This window comes from Salvelinus alpinus, chromosome 23, assembly GCF_045679555.1.
Source record: "Salvelinus alpinus chromosome 23, SLU_Salpinus.1, whole genome shotgun sequence".
Taxonomy (NCBI): Eukaryota; Metazoa; Chordata; class Actinopteri; order Salmoniformes; family Salmonidae; genus Salvelinus; species Salvelinus alpinus.
In genome coordinates, this window is record NC_092108.1 from 40265817 (window position 1) to 40285040 (window position 19224).

General features: G+C 42.8%; 1 protein-coding gene across 1 annotated transcript; it reads right to left on the reverse strand.

The window, feature by feature from the left end:
• Positions 1-15: 15 nt before the first annotated feature.
• Positions 16-14163, reverse strand: frrs1a (ferric-chelate reductase 1a). The gene is made up of 16 exons (XM_071362288.1): positions 14009-14163; positions 12836-13034; positions 12414-12553; positions 12169-12263; positions 11898-12045; positions 9145-9327; positions 8956-9054; positions 8022-8169; positions 6666-6779; positions 6343-6458; positions 6170-6256; positions 5499-5596; positions 5085-5143; positions 4290-4433; positions 1740-1819; positions 16-1518 (listed from the first exon to the last, which is right to left on the reverse strand). Exons 1-16 carry the CDS (start codon positions 14015-14017, stop codon positions 1426-1428), a joined length of 1812 nt encoding a protein of 603 aa, XP_071218389.1. The 5' UTR covers positions 14018-14163; the 3' UTR covers positions 16-1425.
• Between the last annotated feature and the right edge of the window lie 5061 nt (positions 14164-19224).

Genomic DNA, 19224 nt, shown 5'->3' on the forward strand with positions numbered 1-19224 from the left:
CACAGGAAGGGATAGTTACATTTGGAAAGTTATTTATTTAACAATCACATTTGTTTATACTGATATTATACTACAGGATAATTTTTTGGAAACTGACCCGCACATAATAATTCGAACAAAGTGAATTTGTAATTATTCATTAAGAATGTGGGAATAAATTGTGCATTCTCCCTTACATATATTCAGCAACACTTCGCAGATGTAAAATGTAATAAACATGAACAAGGCTGTATCGAGATATTGAAATGCATTATACACCCAGTGGACATTTTAGGTACACCCATCTAGTACTGGGTCAGACCCCCCTTTGCACCCAGAACAGCCTGACTTTTGGGGCATGGATTCTACAAGGTGTCAAATGTTCCACAGAGATGTTGGTCCATGCTGACGTGAAGGCATCAGAGTTACTGCAGATTGGATGGCGGTACATTCGTGCTGCGAACAGCCCGTTCCATCTCATCCCAAAGATGCTATTGAGTTTGGTCAGCAACAATCTTCAGATACGCTGTGGCATTCAATTGTTGCTCAATTGGTATCAAGGGACCTAACGTATGCCAGGAAAACATTCCCCACACTAGCCTGTACCGATGAAACCATGGACTCTGCTGCTTATGCCAAATCCTGTCTCTGCCATTAGCATGACGCAACAGGAACCAGGAAGTCAGACCAGGCAATATTTTGACTGCCTCTGACTGGATGTTTTGTTTGTCGCCCCATTCTCGGTAAACACTAGACACTTGTGTGTGAACAGCCCAGGAGGGCGGCCATTTCTGAGATACTGGTACCAGTGCGCCGGGCACTGGCAATCATACCACGCTCAAAGTTGCTTAGGTCACTCGTTTTGCCTATTTGAATGTTCAATCAAACAGTAACTGAATGCCTCGATGCCACAGGAAGTTGGTGGCACCTTAATTGGGGAGGACAGGTTCGTGGTAATGGCTGGAGGCATTAGCGGAACGGTATCAAATACATCAAACATGGCTTCCATGTGTTTGATACCATTCGCTCGGTTCAGGCAATTATTATGAGCCGTCCTCCCCTCAGCAGCCCCCTGTGCTCGATGCCTGTCTGTTTGCTTTACAGTAAGTCTAAGCCACGTGACTCACTGTCTGTAGGAGCGATCTATTTTTGGTGAACGGGACCGTATACCTAATAAACTGGCTGCTGAGTGTACAACTGCATTTCCCTGAGAAGTTGGGATAAGAACATTAGTGCAAAATCAATAGTGCAGAAATACTTTTGATGTGTGAAACAGATAATCTATCCAGTACTTTTTATATATATATATACCCTATCATTCCATCAATAGCTTTAGATCTGGTTCAGTGCTTTGATCTGCCTGGATCTGAATAAGAATCCAGATCCTCCACCATTCTAACAGCCAGTGAGTTGTCATGTACCATGGAATGGCCCTTCTCAGATTCATCACAATCCACTGATGGTGTAAATGAAGCTGATCAGGAACCCACTATTCCCAATAACAAAGGCAAGAAGGGCAACGATTTTGAACCATGCATCCTGTGAAAAAAAATGAAGGATACCATTATATTAAGTTGTCAAAAGTGCACAATATTATCCACATATGATATCAGACAAATACAAACTGGCATTTTGCACAAATCTGTCATGACAGCCTTAAAACCACATCTGGCTTCAAAGTTGAATTCTTACTGCCCTTTACACTTCAAATTACTTAAAAGCTTCAGAGATAACCCTTAAATCTGTGCTTATGGCCTTACCCAAGTGCTGCCCTCTGAGTCATCAGCAAGAATCCTCTGCTGGTCAGTGTCACTCGCTTTGGAAACGCAGTCACAAAATCCTAACAGGAAAAAAATATTTACCTTCAAGGAAAATAGCATATGGGCCATTAACACATATACAGTGCAGTCGGAAAGTATTCAGACCCCTTGACTTTCCACATGTTATATTACAACCTCATTATAAAATAGTTCCCCCTCAAATCTACACACAAACCCCCATAATGACAAAGCAAGCAAGTACATACGTTCTCAGACCCTTTACTAAGTACTTTGTTGAAGCACCTTTAGCAGCGATTACAGCCTCAAGTCTTCTTGGGTATGACACATTTGTATTTGGGGAGTTTCCCCATTTTTTCTGCACATACTCTCAAGCTCTGTCAGGTTGGATGGGAGCGTAGCTGCACAGCTATTTTCAGCTCTCTCCAGAGATGTTTGACCAGGTTCAAGTCCGGGGTCTGGCTGGGCCAAAGCCTCTCCTGCGTTGTCTTGGCTGTGTGCTTAGGGTCGTTGCCCTGTTGGAAGGTGAAGTGTCAGAGGTCCTGAGCAGGTTCTCATCAAGGATCTCTGGACTTTGCTCCATTCATCTTTCTCTCGACCCTGACTAGTCGCCCAGTCCCTGAAAAACATCCACAGCATGATGCTGCCACCACACTTCACCGTAGGGATGGTGCCAGGTTTCCTCCAGACATGATGCTTGGCATTCAGGCCAAAAATAGGGATAGGCGTCGCGCCAGCGGGACACCTGTCGACAACATTCGGTGAAATTGGAGGGAGCGCAATTCAAATAATCGTAATATTAAAACATACAAGTATCTTATATCATTTAAAAGCTTGAATTCTTGTTAATCTAACTCCGATTTACAGCGAAAGCATACCATGTGATTGTCTGAGGACGGCACCCCACATCAACATATTTTTCAACCAGCACAGGCTTCACAAAAAGCAATTAAATAAATCACTTACTTTTGAAAATCTTCCCTTTTGCAATCAAGGGTCCCAGCTACAACATGAATGGTCGTTTTGTTAGATAAAATCCTTCTTTATATCCCAAAAAGTCAGTTTAGTTGGCGCCATCGATTTCAGTAATCTACTCGTTCAACATGCAGTCCAAAAAGCTACTGCTAAACTTCATCCAAACAAGTCAAATTACGTTATTTAATCCTCAGGTACCCCAAAATGTAAATAAACTATAATATTTCATACAAAAAGTAATATGTTCAATAGGAAAGTAAAATTAGTAATTAGCCAAAAAGACTGATGTTGTTCCGGTGCCCTCTTCCCTAAAACTCAATTCTTGCTCGTTTTTTCAAGAAACAAGCCTGAAACCTTGAACAGAGACTGTTGACATCTAGTGGAAGCCATAGGAATTACAAATAGCTTTCCATTATAAGAGCCTGGGACCTCAAATTCTGGTTGGTTTTCACCTACCATATCAATTCTGTTACAGTCTGACATTATTTTAACAGTTTTAGAAACTTTAAAGTGTTTTCTAAATGCATATCCTGGATTCTGGGCCTGAGTAACAGGCAGTTCACTTTGGGCACGTCAGTCAGGTGGAAATTCAGGAAGCTAGACCCTATCCCCTTTGCAAACTCCAAGCGGGCTGTCATGTGCCTTTTACTGAGGAGTGGGTTCTGTCTGGCACTTTACCATAAAGGCCTGATTGGTGGAATGCTGCAGAGAAGGTTCTCCCATCTCCACAGAGGAACTCTGAAGCGCTGTCAGAGTGACCATCGGGTTCTTGGTCACCTCCCTGACCAAGGCCCTTCTCCCCTGATTGCTCAGTTTGGCTGGGCTGCCAGCTCTAGGAAGAGTCTTGGTGGTTCCAAACTTCTTCCATTTAAGAAGGAGGCAATTGTGTTCTTGGGGACCTTCAATGCTGCAGACATCGTTTGGTACCCTTCCCCTGATCTGTGCCTTGACAATCCTCTTGGAGCTCTACGGACAATTCCTTCAACCTCATGGCTTGGTTTTTGCTCTGACATGCACTGTCAACTGTGGGACCTTATATAGACAGGTGTGCGCCTTTCCAAATCATGTCCAATCAATTGAATTTACCACAGTTGGACTCCAATCAAGTTGAGATGTTTCTACAAGGATGATCAATGGAACCAGGATGCACCGGAGCTCAATACTGTATATATAAATTTGCTAAATCTGTTTTTGCTTTGTCATTATGGGGTATTGAGTGTAGATTGAGGGGATAAAACAATGGAATCCATTTTAGAATAAGGCTGTAACGTAACAAAATATGGAAAGTCAAGGGGTCTGAATACTTTCCGAATGCACTGTATACCCTGTTATGAAGGTCGAAATAAATGGGAGGATGTGCATTGTCTTAACTAGATATACACTAATCATGAGTGAATAACGGCTCATTTCAATTCAATAAGTTGACATATAGCAAGAATGGAAGTAATGCATTTGCACAAAGTTGGATGAAAGATTCAACTTGTCACCTATAAAAGAACTTCTCACAAATTCTCACTGATGTCACAACTAATGGAGATCAACAGGCCGATTCCTTACGTGTTTTAACGTAGCCTTTTTTATGGAGCCCAAGAAGCACCCTCAAGAGAACGACCCATGCCAGGAACCCAGTCAGAACCACCAGGCGCCAGGAGTGAGGCAGGAGCACAGATTGCTGGCCCATTCCCAAAAACATGGCCGCCACTGCATCACAACAGGAAGTGAGTATCACATGAGAAGGAATAAGAGTTTTCCCTGACCATGTGACCGGACCAGGAAAAACTCAGGGCCCAATGCTGCACTCACATGCTCGTCGGTAGTGGGAAACCTCCCAATAAGGAAGTTGTAAGTCCGATATGATTGTGTTCAAGTGCTTTTGAAGTCAGCTTAAAAAGATAGCTAACGTTGCTAATACAGTAAGCAAGCTTGACAATACTGTCAAACTACCTTAATTATCCACATGGATAAGTTTGTGAAACTGATTTGTCGTCATCTTTTGGTTGAAAAGGTGAGATGTCAGTGGTGAAATGAAACTCAGCCACTCGGGTAAAAACAAATCTTGAAATTATGACTTGAAGGTTGTTCAAGTAAAGCGTTAGATTTCTGATAACTCCGAATGCCCGTGAATGCACCACAAGTTAGATAGGACCCAAAGCTTTCTGGTAAAGTCACATGGTCAGGAAAAACTCCTGGCACAAAACAGGATTTACTCAATGATGGGAAGTGATCCTCATCAGCTAGCTACTCAGTAACATTCAATAAGACAAAATGTGTACTTTGTATGTGTTAAGTTATTTAGCTTGACTATCAAATAAGTACTAAAAGAACAGAAGAATTTCCAGAAGGTTGACTAACCAGCCATAATCTCAGCAACAGTCCCAGCTCCCCAATGCAGCCAATTAAACACCCACCTCCTGCAAAGAATGAACAGCTAATCAGTGGTAAGAATACAGGCTAATAATAGAATAACACTTATATCACAGCCATGGTAATGGATAGAGAACTAGTGCACCAGATTCAATCCATCCATTACTCGTATGGGTAAAGGTAGCACTTAATTTGTTTTTAACCTATTCTATGATCAAAATAATTTGTTAATGTACATATTTTAATTAAATATCACCAAATGTGTGTATTATAAACCGTTCAGTATGAGGTCTATGTAATAATGTTCACGAGCAGTTTGGCAAAGCATTTCCAGCATTAGAATCTTCCATTGCTGTATGGAGTACGGCCATGTGAGATGGTTGGTAGTCAATTGGGCTTTACCTGGAGGAGTCAGGGGGAGGTCTGAGAGTGGCCATGATAGGCTGAAGGAGAGCCAGGGCTAGTACAGTACATCCCAGGTAGGGATGGGCCCCAGCACCCTGGAGACGACAGACACCAGAAAGACAAACGCTCTGTATTAAACACTAAAGCCCTCAATGCAAGCAAACAACTTTTTTACCCGGACTACCGACATTGACACTTTTTTGACCTAACTCTATTGCACACCCACTGGACTCTACCCACACATACTTAAACCCCAGCACACACACTTTCCCTGCTGCTACTGTCTATTATCTGGTCTGTTGCCTAGTCACTTTACTCCTACCTATCTGTACATAGCTACCTCAGTTCTCGTACACTTGCACATCGACTCAGTACTGGTACTTCCTGTATAGAGCCATGTTATTTTTTTAACTTGTTAGTCACCATTTATTCTTTGTGTCTAGGGTTGCACATTTTGGGGAATATTCAGAGGTCAATAGCATAAACATTTCTAAGACCGATGTGGTTGAATCGGTCCATGACAGCACTCAAAAATCAAAATATCCTCCTCATCCGACAATAAGATGCAATGCCCTCTGCTGGCTAAACAAGGTTAAGGCAGTGTATAACATCGCAAGTGTAAGGCAGAATGAGAGGGATTTTGTGTGTGCTAATGTTTACTAGCTTACCTTACTCCAACCTCCTCTGTAGATGAAGGGAAGAGTGAAGGCCACACAGGTAAGCAGCACTGTTAATATCATCAACCCTCGATGCACCTGGACAAACAGGACACGTTGATGCTTATCACCTTTAAGCAGTGACATATCAATGTAAATACAACTCAGTTTATCAGTTTACATACCTGGAACCAGATTTTCTGACCAAACAATGTTTTCTCTGGCCAATCAGGCTTGAAGTAGCTGGCTAGGAAAGTACCCGTGCTTCCAGCCAACATCCAGGCAATTAACATCAGAACACCTGATATTACAAAAGAGATAACAGGCATTACAGATGGGAATCACACCAAAACCAATCATAAAGTCATGAAATACTGTATGTATCAAATTGTGGACCCATCTGACATGACATTGACTTGGTATTGCGCATAGAGCTGAATGTTGGTTTTATGTAGTTACAGAATTCTACATTTGTTTGCCTATCATTTTCAGTCTCCAGTCGACTCACTGTGAAATTTCATGAGAAGTGGCGATCGAGAGCCATTGAGAATCTCTGCTGGGCCGTTGATGACCGACTGCTGTGAGGATATGAGGGGTTGGCGGTCATGCCTGTGCACCTCGCCTCAAAACAATGGATTGAGAGAGAGACAAGTTAGCAGCAAGTCACTTACAGTAGCTATAGGCTTCTCATATAGGTAATGTGTCACCAAGAGTGCCATACAGATGTCAGTGAAGGTGACATCCCACTGGGAACATAAAGGTTGAATCAATATTGTTTCCATGTCATGTCAATGAAATTAAGTTAAACCAACGTGGAAAAGATGTTGAATTGACATCTGTGCTCAGTGGGATATAACAGGAAGACTCCATCTATAGAAATATTGCCTACAGTTAAAAGGATGCACGCTATTGTGTGACAGCATGATTTGAAGTCATTTCAGAGCCAGCGTTAAACTCTTTGCTTCTAGACCCTCATCCGCAAAACCTTATCTATATTGTCACTCATCATAAACAGGTCATTAAGGTGAAAAGTACTTTATTTTTTTCTCCCACAATGCACCTAAAATGATAGAATGTCTCAAACTAGATCTTAGCATATTTTATATACACCACAGAATTGATTTAACATTTACTGTCATGGTAGTCAGTTGCGGAAGCGTGGGTGTCATTAAACAATAATGTGAAATAAATATTTGTTATGAGACTTTACCCCGAGGGCAATGACACAATCCAACCTCATAAACCACAAAATCCTTGACCTCATTCGACAGAAAACTCTGACACATGACTTTTTTGTGAACTAGGCGATAACTAGAGTAAAGTCAGGGAGCTTAGATCTAAAGTTTAGATACTAAAGAACCGGATCTGAAGTTGCATTTTGCATTTAGATTTTATGATGTAGTGTAAAAGATAGCAGATTGTCTTTTGCATACATCTACATAACAGATGTAATAAAGGAAACAATTTGCAATACAGCCCTTCCTTGTACAGTAATTATATAGCTATTAAAATGTGGGGAAGACCTTCTTTCCAGTACCTCAACACTACATCACAGGTCCAATTTAAAGTACTTTTTTTTTCTTTTCTACTTAAGTACTTTGTGTCAGCATCCAGCAGTGATCAGCTGGTAGTTGCATAGTAAAGGTGTCACTAGCTCGAATTCTAATTGAGCTGGCACCAGTTGTGAAAATGGGCTATGCTGGTCCGGGTTTCCCCCCGAATCAGCTCGAATTTGAGAATTCCATTTGAACAGCTCGAATTTGGCCCTAATTGTAAGTGCCAGTGGAAACAGGGCTTAAGGTTTACAATAAAAGCTAGGTAGGTACAAAACCATACCATGATCGTATACCATATTGCAACTCACCGTTTTCAGCTTCACCGTATGCCATGAACAGGTAGTACTGTGCGTCCAGACTAAACCGGGTCGGGTCCTGTGGGACAAGAACTTGTCGACGAAACCGACACTGAATGACTCCATCCGCCAATCTCCAGGCCACATCTGTAAGAACATTCTATAGGAAAAGGAAATAAATATAAATATCTGCCTCTCCTTAAAAAACAATCCTTAACTCTTGGAGCCATGCAGGAAAAGCTTCACTAGAATAGCTTGCTGAACTTGTTTGTTGCATTTCTTATACCAATAAACTACTCGAAGAGGGACGCAAGGTCTTGTTTGCTGAATGTTAAATACAGCAGCCAATAGAAGTCACCGGTAGTTTGAAAGAGCGAACTCACGACGGCGCTAGGCTATAGCAGTTATCTATTCAAATCCATAACCATTCAATCTTCGTGAAGAGAAGTGAAAGCCTTCTGCATCAAACTCTAGTCCTATATCATTCAAGGATGTCATTAGAATATTGAAGATAAGGACATCAAAAGGTATCATTTAACTATTGAAAGCAAGTAAGGAATGAAGCAACAATAGAGAAAGAGGGTAGGATAATATCAGGGGAATTGTTATGAAAGGTATATATGCATCAGCCTACTAAACATACAAATAGGCCCCATTATATTTCATATACGTATTGGACAATCATGGTCTTATGAAATGTTATTAATGTAGGCCTCAATGTATGGCTCAGGTAGCGTCAGGCTTGAAAGTTCAATCAAAGGGCTAATCAAATCCAGACAGGCCTATTTATAATGCTTTTGAATGACGCTTCCGGTTGGCGGGAAATACCGGGTTACCCAGGACAAAAGTGATTTATTGTCTGGAAGGAACATTAGTAAAATATTGAACCCTAACAGGTAGGTCTATAGAAGAGACATAATTCAAGTCATATACTGTGGGGTTTCACCTCAGAGGCCTCCTGTGGGTAGGACCTTCCTTTGACATAAGCTGCGCTCACATCCACCAAGCTGTCATCCCTCACACATAGGTACATGTCATCATCCCCCTATCAACAGAATAAGGAGGGAAGGAAAAGCATAGTTAGCCAAATGCTACAGTAATTTACCTAGCAAGTTATCAACCAACGCTAACTTACCATCCATGTGTCATGGGAGAGGGCGAAGGCAATGTAGCCGTCTGAGGGCCCACTGAGCTCAAACACCACAGTCTGACCCTTGGGGGCGAACGACAGGAAGAAGCACGATGGATCTTTTTCCGGGTCACATCCCACTGGGTCCAACAGGCAGGACTTCTGTTGGCCACAACCCACTGAGCTGAACTGAGAAGGCATCAAGAAAGGAAGAGAGAGAGAATGAATGGGGGGGGTTCTGTACCAAAACATACAGTAATGTACACTGTTTATATTCCATTATACAGTGCTTTCGGAAAGCATTCAGAAACCTTTTTTTCCCCCACATTTTGTTATGTTACAGCCTTATTATAAAATGGATTAAAAACGAATATTGTCCTCAATCTACACACAAACCCCATAAGGACAAAGTGAAAAAAGGTTTAAAAGATGATAAAATTACAGAATTATTCAGACCCTTTGCTATGAGACTTGAAATTGAGCTCAGGTGCATCCTGTTTCCATTGATCATCCTTGAGACATTTTTGGCCGATACCCGATATTTTCATTGCCCCAACAAAAAGATACCGATAACCGATATTTAAAATTCAGCAGCCTTTTAAGCATTCTATATAGTTCGCTACAAAGCTGTACAGTGCAATATGAATGTCAGTACACAATAGGCTGACTGGGGAGGTGATATCACAGTCACGTGATAAGAGCTACAACACTAATATTTGCGTAAACTCTGTTCTGTGGGTGTCACCGAGTAGACTGACAGCCCATTTCCTTGTTTCACATTCCAACCTTGTCTAGTCTAAATATGGCATGATTCCACTAATTGTAACCTGCATCACTTTCAAAGAGGTACTTTTATTTTGAAGCAAACCGCAAATCCACTATTGTGCCTAATCCTTATTGTGGCTAGCTTCACAACAGATAGGCTCAACCTGACCGGGTTCACTAGCCAGATGAAGCTGGCTTGCTGCTTATAATGTTAGCTTCGGGCAACAGAGTAATACTTACTCAAGGATTCCTAAATCATTGCTAAGAATAGTGAAAATAACTGCAGTTTCTACTGGTCATCGTTTTCAGGCTGGTATTGGTGCTAGCTAGGTACTAGTAATGCTTTCCAACCAACACTATTGTAAACACATCATTCGTGGCCGGTGTTTGCAGACTTTTGTACAGCTTTGACAGTGCTACTGATAGCAGTGGTGGCGCTTGGCTTGCATGTGCAAATTCCGAACACAAAACATGTTATAATAGAACTGTTATTTAACGTGTCAAATTAAAAGCTAATTTAATGCATCAAATAGTGTTATTTGACGTGTATCTTTTTTGACACGCAAAAACCCAAACGGCGTTCCATAGTATGTTGTGAAGCTAATAACAGTGACGCTATTACTGCGTCACTCCGGTAGGGAAACATCTGAACAATAGCACACTTGGCAACGTTAGTGTGTACCGGTGCTCAAATAGTTGCGAAAGCCAACATCACCCACGACAGAGAACGGTTGGTTGTGAAGGGCAATGAATTCCATTATCTTGGCGTTAATGGAGTTTGCATTTGAGTTGCCTCACTGAAATGGTCTTAGTTTTTCAATTGACTGCGCCATCCACACAGCAGACATTGTGGTTTAGGTTAGGAATGCTGTGTTGCACGTGCAGGGCAAAACTTTACATGGCGTCACATATGCACGTCAGCTTTGACATTGGTTTTTCACATCAGTGTGAAACTAGACAATGGGTCGATACCGATGTTTGCATTCAATATGTTCCACGATATATTGTGCATCCCTAGTTTCTATAACTTGATTGGAGTCAACTGTGGAAAATGTAATTGATTGGACATGATTTGGAAAGCCACACACACCTGTCTATATAAAGTCCCACATATTGACAGTGCAAACCAAGCCATGAAATCTAAGGAATTATCCGTAGAGCTCCAAGACAGGATTTTGTCAAGGTACAGATCTGAAGGGTACCAAAACATTTCTGATAGCCCACTTGGAGTTTGCCAAATGGCACCTAAAGGACTAAGACCATAAGAAACAAGATTCTTGTCTGATGAGAAACCAAGATTGAACTCTTTGGCCTGAATGCCAAGCGTCACATCTGGAGGAAACCTTGCACCACCCCTACGGTGAAGCATGGTGGTGGCAGCATCATCATCATCATGATGTGTGGAAATGTTTTTCAGTGGCAGGGACTGGGAGATTAGTCAGGTTAAGGAAAACCTGCTCCAGAGTGCTCAGGACCCCAGACTGGGGCGAAGGTTCGCCTTCCAACAGGACAATGACCCTAAGCACACAGCCAAGACAACGCAGGACAAGTCTCTGAATGTCCTTGAGTGTCTCAGCCAGAGCCCGGACTTGAACCCGATCTAAAATCTCTGGAGAGACCTGAAAATAGCTGTGAAGTGATGCTCCCCATCCAACCTGACAGAGCTTGAGGTGATCTACAGAGAATAATGGGAGAAACTCAACAAACAGGTGTGCCAAGCTTGTAACGTCATACCCAAGAAGACTTGAGGCTGTAATCGCTGGTGCTTCAACAAGGTACTGGGTAAAGCGTCTGAACACTTATGTAAATGTGATATTCATTTTTTGTATACATTTTCTAAAATGTCTAAACCTGTATTTGCTTTGTCATTATGGGGTACTGTTTGTACAGTGAGTGAAAAAACAATTTAATCTATTTTAGAATAAGGCTGTAACGTAACAAAATGTAGATAGTCAAGGGGTATGAATACGTTCCGGATGCACTGTATGACTTACTGGTCTGGGCAACACAGAGGGAGTTGATGTCTCTATGGTAGTGGAAGGTGTGGTGGGTTTAGGTGGGATGGGAGTTACCCCACTCTGAGACACAACAGGACCGGGGATTTTCACCCAGAAAGTCTTGTAATGAGCCACTACTGTCACACTTAATTCAGAAACACAAATGCATTAACTCAATATATCATTTTTGCTGTAGATTGTAAATGACCATAGCATGTAATGTAAATGCATGTGTGAGAGGGAATGCAGATGGACTCTAAACACTCACAGAAATTGGACAGCGTCGGGTGAGTTTTGGGGAGCGTTCCAGATTACCACGATTTTTGTCTGTCTGGCATCACTTGTGTGACTGACAGCTGAACCCTAAGTAGCAACAAAAAATAAATTTAAATAACTAAAATAAATTGCAAGAAATGTGGAGTATGAGGCCATGTGTAACCTGAGGTCATTGTAAAGGATTCATTCCAAGCCAAATTAAAATAAAACCATTTGCATAAAGGTAAGTAGGCCTACCGGAGTGTGGCCACATTTCAACAGTTGTGTGGCTTTAGGATTGGTCAGGATGAAGGAGCCGACAGCATCAGAGTCTGGATTGGATGCATTCCGAGCCTCAAGCAGGAATCCCTCAAAGTATGTCGTTCCAGATATGGTAACTAGGGACATCACATGACAGTGTAGGAGTGTGCTTGTGTTGGACCCAGAACAATTCTTTCAATGCCAATTGAATAAAATGCTGATAAAAGGGGTGGATGTCTAGTCCTCTGAATTTTTCATGTGAAATGTATTGACAAACCCCTTTACTTCTGTTTGGAAATACCGTGATGAATGTTACATTCCAATACATTGGAGTTAACAATTAAGAAGCTTTCTATTCCCATTGTCTTAAGAAATGCTGAATATATTCCCCTCTTGTATTACCAAACTGTTATCATTACCTTGGATGTAATCTCCAGAACTGAATTTAGTGACATTGACAGCCAGAGTGTAGGGAGAGTGGCTGGTATTGGGGGCATGACCGTGTATTGGCATCATACTCCCACAGGATTCAGTCACTTTTCCATTGGGGTAGGCATCAACTGATGTCAAACAAAGAGTCTGAACTAACAGCAGGATGGTCCATAGACTCACACCCATCTAAAAAAAAATACAAAATACAAATAAAACCCTCCAATACACACCCTTGAAGGCAAAGCATATGTTCAATGGCTATATCAATAACCATTATTACCACCTACAAATGTAGCACTTGCAGATACACTACATGACCAAAAGTATGTGGACACCTGCTTATCAAACATCTTATTCCAAAATCATGGGCATTAATATGGAGTTGGTCCCCCTTGGCTGCTATAACAGCCTGCACTGTTCTGGGAAGGCTTTCCACTATATTTTAGAACATTGCTGCGGGGACTTACGTCCATTCAGCAACAACAGCATTAGTGAGGTCTGGCACTGATGTTGGGTGATTAGGCCCGGCTCACAGTCGATGTTCCTATTCATCCCAAAGGTGTTTGATGGGCTTGAGGTCAGGGCTCTGTGCAAGCCAGTCAATTTATTCCACACCGATCTCGACAAACCATTTCCATATAGACCTCCCTTTGTGCACTGGGGCATTGTCATGCTGAAACAGGAAATAGCCTTCCAAACTGTTGCCACAACGTTGGAAGCACAGAATCATCTAGAATGTCATTGTAGGCTGTAGCGTTAAGATTTTCCTTCACTGGAACTAAGGGGCCTAGCAAAAAAACAGCCCCAGACCATTATTCCGCCTCCACCAAACTTTACAGTTTGCACTATGCATTGGGGCAGGTACCGTTCTCCTGTCAGCAACAGGTGTGGCTGAATTGGCCGAATCCACTAATTTGAAGGGGTGTCCGCATACTTTTGTATATATATAGTGTATTTCTCAGTTAGGCTCTTGAATATGCCACATGCTAAGACAGTGGATTTTAACAAACATAGCATTGAGCAAACCAATGAAAAATACTATTCTAGCAGTAAACTTTAAGTAATCCAAATAAAGCATGTGGTCATTTCAAACCAATGGAAAACAGTATGGGAACTAACAAACGACAGTTTAAACGACAGATCTCAGACTATGTACTCACCTCCAGCATACTTTACTGCTTGCGAAAAGGATAGTATGTGTTTTATTACCTGAGCAAGGCTTTTTAAAGCTCATGCCCTGGGCGGTTCTTCCTCCAATGTGGGCTTGCCTGCAATCTCAATGTTCAAGTTATGCGCTGGATTTACAGCAGAGTTGCTCATTGGTTGTTGGAAATTGTGAGGACCCTCCCACTCTGTCTGCCGAATTCTTTCTCTTTGCTCTTGTTTTCCTTAATAGGATATCGGTGGGCGGAGCCGGGAGGGTCGTCAGCGAAATGGGACACACCTGGGCTCGTCTGGTTCGGGATAAATGCACCTCTTCCCCATTCACTGAGGAGACTCTCTCCGTTCAGACACAGATTTTGATTGTGGCATTTTTGTGGCTGTTTGCGTTTGTTTGCGTTGGCACCTTTCAACATCCCTCATTATCACATTTATGCACGCAACCACTCACTTACACTACTGATTACTGACTACACACACCATTGTTAATTATATTTACTTTAGTTAAATAAATATATTTTGTTATTCCCTATCTCCACGTTGTCTCCTTGTTTGTTACGCGCTTTGAGCCGGTTCGTGACAGAAATAATATACATTTTTGTGTAGCGTCAAATAGAATTAGAATGTATAACAAAGTTAAACAACAAATATTTGGCTGTTAGCTAGGCACGTTTTGTGGTTGAAATTGTTGTTTGAGAATTTAGGCATAAGCTATCAACTTTTGACAGGCTGGTTTCACAGAGTTTCTAAACTCATTACTAAAGAACTGTACTATCTTCACTGGTTTCTTCTGGACAAACAAAAAACGTTTTTTTAGCAAAAAAGGTTATGGAGTTCTCATATTTGCATAATTGTGATTGGAGGATAGCTGTGAGGGTGATCAAATCCGGAACAAATCCTCTGTTCTCCTCAAGTTCATTAATGATAGAATGATCATAACTGAAGATTGGCAGAAAAGCCAGTCTCTTAAGCACATGACATGGAGTACAGGGAGTGGATTAGCTAAAGCCTTTACTGCATAGAATGTATTTGATCATCAATAATCAGATTTAAAACCATGGTTATAGCTATGTGATTAAATATTTGGTTGTTGATTGACTAACTGCAGTATGATCATGATTTTGGATGACCTCATCTGATGCATTAATGTGATGCCGTACTGTATCAACCAGGTTCTTGGGTAGGGCAGAATCAATGGGGACCTGAACTAGGTAATGGATATGGAACACAACACATACAGGATTTTCACTCAAAATATATGTTATTACAATTAATCTAACAAGGATGTATGCTGTCAGACTTGGATTGCCATTTACCACAAAACACAGATCTCAAAATAAAATTACAATTACAAGTTGAAGAAATGTTGACTGAACATACACTCCCTGATGCATTTATTTGGACAGTGAAGCGAAAACGTTTAATTTGGCTCTATACTCCAGCGTTTTGGATTTGAGATCAAATGTTGTTTATGAGGCAACAGTACAGAAACTCACCTTTTATTTTAGGTTCAGAAATGAAAGCACTTTATGCATCTAGTCCACCAATTTAAATGAGTTACAGATGCACAAAGACCATGCCACCAAAACATGCTAACCTCTCACTGTTCCCAATAACAGAGACTACAACAAAATATGCTAACCTCTCACGTTACCAAAAACAGAGGCTACAACAAAACATGCTAACCTTTCACCGTTACCAATAACAGAGGCTACAACAAAACATCCTAACCTCTCACCATTACCAAAAACAGAGGCTACAACAAAACATGCTAACCTCTCACCGTTACCAATAACAGAGACTACAACAAAACATGCTAACCTCTCACCGTTACCAATAACAGAGACTACAACAAAACATGCTAACCTCTCACCGTTCCCAATAACAGAGGCTACAACAAAACATGCTAACCTCTCACCGTTACCAATAACAGAGGCTACAACAAAACATGCTAACCTCTCACCATTACCAAAAACAGAGGCTACAACAAAACATGCTACCTCTCACCGTTACCAATAACAGAGATTACAACAAAACATGCTAATCTCTCACCGTTTCCAATAACAGGGGAGGTTACAATTTTTTCGGGGGTGTGATAGTTATGCCTCTGTAATCAAGCCTCTGTAATCATTATTTGAGATTTATTAATGATTATCTTTAATCATGGTCGCACCCACATTCATGTAGAAGTGTTCAGAAACATATGCTATTCTTATTTACAATAAAATTTACTCCAAATTGACACAATACATTATTGAACATTCCTTTCTACTGGGCACAATTGAGTCTGAAACACAACCAAAACAATATAGTCATTGTGTGCTAGGAATATGGGATCAAATACTACATTTTATACTAAACGTAATACACTATAAGTGAATTTGTCCAAATACTTACGACACCTTAAAATCAGGGGACTAGATAATGTACATAAAGTGCTTTAATTTCTAAACGGTAAAAAAAGATATGAACGAAAATACCCTAAAATAAAAGGTGACAGTTGATCTCAAATCCAAAATGCTGGAATATACAGTGCATTCGGAAAGTATTCAGACCTCTTGACTTTTTCCACATTTTGTTATGTTACAGCATTATTCTAAAATGTATTAAATTATATATTTTTCCTCATTAATCTACACACAATACTCCATAATGACAAACCAAAAACAGATTTTTTGGAAAATGTTTGCAAATGTCTTGGGATGACACTCGAAATTGAGCTCAGGTGCATCCTGTTTCCATTGATCATCCTTGAGATGTTTCTACAACTTGATTGGAGTTCACCTATTGTCAGACATCAGGATAAGACCCAGATGCAGACAGTTCGAAATAACAAAAGTTTATTTACAAAATAGGGGGTAGGCAAATGACAGTTCAAGGGCAGGCAGATGTCAGTAATCCAGGGCAAAGTCTGTAAGGTACAGAACGGCAGGCAGGCTCAGGGCAGGCAGGGGTCAGTAATCCAGGGCAGTGTCAAGAGGTACAGAACGGCAGAGGGAAAGAGGAGACAGGACTGTGAGACAGAGGTTTAATCCTTGATACATGAAACGTGGGATGTATACGGAGGGTGTGGGGCAACAGAAGACAAGCAGCAGAGGGGCTAAGGATCTTGGAGATGGGGAAAGGGCCGATAAAACTGGGGAAAGTTTGCAGTACTCTACCTGGAGGGGCAGATCCCAAGTGGACATACCCACTGCCCAAGACGATAGCGGGGAGCCGGGGTCCGAAGACCCTATGAGGGTGCAGAATGCCTTCAAGAACCAAGAAGAGAACTGAGGACCACGGTCAGAGACCATGTCCACCGGAAGTCCATGGATCCTGAAGACGTGCTGCACCATGAGCTGGGGTGTCTCTTTGGCAGAAGGTAGCTTCGGGAGGAGAATGAAATGGGCGGCTTTGGAAAACCTGTCCACCACAGTGACGATAGTGGTGTTGCCATCAGACAAAGTGACGAAGTCCAGGGATATATGTGACCAGGGAAGGTGAGGGACAGGAAAAGGTTGAAGGAAGCCAGCCAGAGCTTGCCGAGGAGTCTTGTTCTGAGGACAGACAGTGCAGGCGGCGAACGTGGAGACGTCAGGGACAATGGTGGGCCACCAAACGCGTTGTCGCACAAAGGCCAGGGTCCGACGGGAGCCAGGGTGGCAGGCAAACATGGCGGAATGAGCCCATTCCAGGACCGGGGAGTGGGTAGAATCTGCGACAAACATCCGGTTAGCTTCCCCCCCTACACCTCACGGACCTGGTTCTCTATTCCCCAGTCGAGGGTTGCCGGCAGGCATGAGGTGGGTAGGATGGTCTCTGGGTACGAGGGTGTAGATACGGGGCTATAGTGGCGTGAAAGCTTGTCCGGCTTAACGTTCTTAGACCCCGGGCGGTAGGAGATGGTGAAGTTGAACCGGGTGAACAACAGGGCCCATCGAGCTTGCCTGGAGTTGAGACACTTGGCGGTGCGGAGATATTCCAGGTTCTGTGATCCGTCCACACTATGAATGGAAGTTCCGCCCCCTCTAACCAGTGTCTCTACTACACCAATGCCTTCTTCACCGCAAGTAATTAGCGATTCCCCACATCATAATTCCTCTCAGTGGCGTTAAGACAATCGGAGAAGAAGGCGCAGGGATGCAGCTTAATAGGGTCCAGGGCAGAATGCTGGGACAGGACAGCCCCTACTCCGACATCCGACGCATCTACCTCCACCACAAACTGACAGGACAGGTCCACATGGATCAATATGGAAGCTGTGGTGAAGCAGTGCTTAAGGTCCAGGAAAGCCCGGTCAGCAGCTGGGGGCCACGCGAGCGGGACCTTGGGAGAGGTGAGTGCTAACGGGGGAAGCCAGGGTGCTGTAACCCCGGATAAAACGTGATAGAAATTGGCAAATCCTAGGTAGCGTTGCAGCTGCACTCTGGATGTGGGTTGGGGCTCTCACCTTTCCGGGATCCATCTCCACATTCCCAGCAGCGATGATGTATCCAAGGAAGGAGATGGTGGTGCGATGGAATTCGCACTTTTCGGCTTTGACAAAAAGCTGGTTTTCCAGGAGACACTGGTGTTTCTGTCGGACGTGGAGCACGTGTTCTTGAGCCGAGCTGGGAAAGACGAGGATGTCGTCAAGGTAGACAAACACGAACCGGTTCAACATGTTCCGGAGAACATTAACCAGGGCCTGGACACAGCAGGAGCATTGGTCAGACCGAATGGCATCACCAGGTATTCATAGTGTCTGCTAGCAGTGTTGAAGGCTGTCTTCCACTCGTCACTTTCCCGTATACGTACCAGGTGATAGGCGTTTCGCAGGTCCAACTTAGAGAAGATAGTGGCCCCCTGGAGCGGCTCGAAAGCCGAGGCGATGAGTGGTAGTAGGTGCACGGGTGCCTCAATGTCATTGAGACCCCGGTAGTCGATGCACGCGTGCAGGGTTTTGTCCTTCTCCACAAAGAAGAACCCTGCGCTGGCGGGGGAGGCAGAAGGGTGTATACCCACTGCAGCCAGGGAGTCCTCGATGCCTCCATAGCCTTGGTCTCCAGACCCAACAGTGAATACAGCCGTCCCCGGGGTGGTGTAGTGCCCGGGAGAAGGTCGATCCCACAGTCATAGGGTCGATGCGGAGGAAGTGAAGTGGCCTGTGCCTGCGGTGCAAACCTCTCGGAGGGCCTGGTATTCCGCGGTAACGGCGGAGAGGTCTGAGGCTTCTTCCGAGCCCACAGGAAGA

Coding starts and splice junctions, on each gene's coding strand:
- frrs1a (XM_071362288.1), bottom strand. Junction 9,055..9,144: donor TCTCCCATGACACATGGATG/GTAAGTTAGCGT, acceptor TTCTGTTGATAG/GGGGATGATGACATGTACCT. Junction 1,519..1,739: donor ACTCAGAGGGCAGCACTTGG/GTAAGGCCATAA, acceptor TTTTTTTCACAG/GATGCATGGTTCAAAATCGT.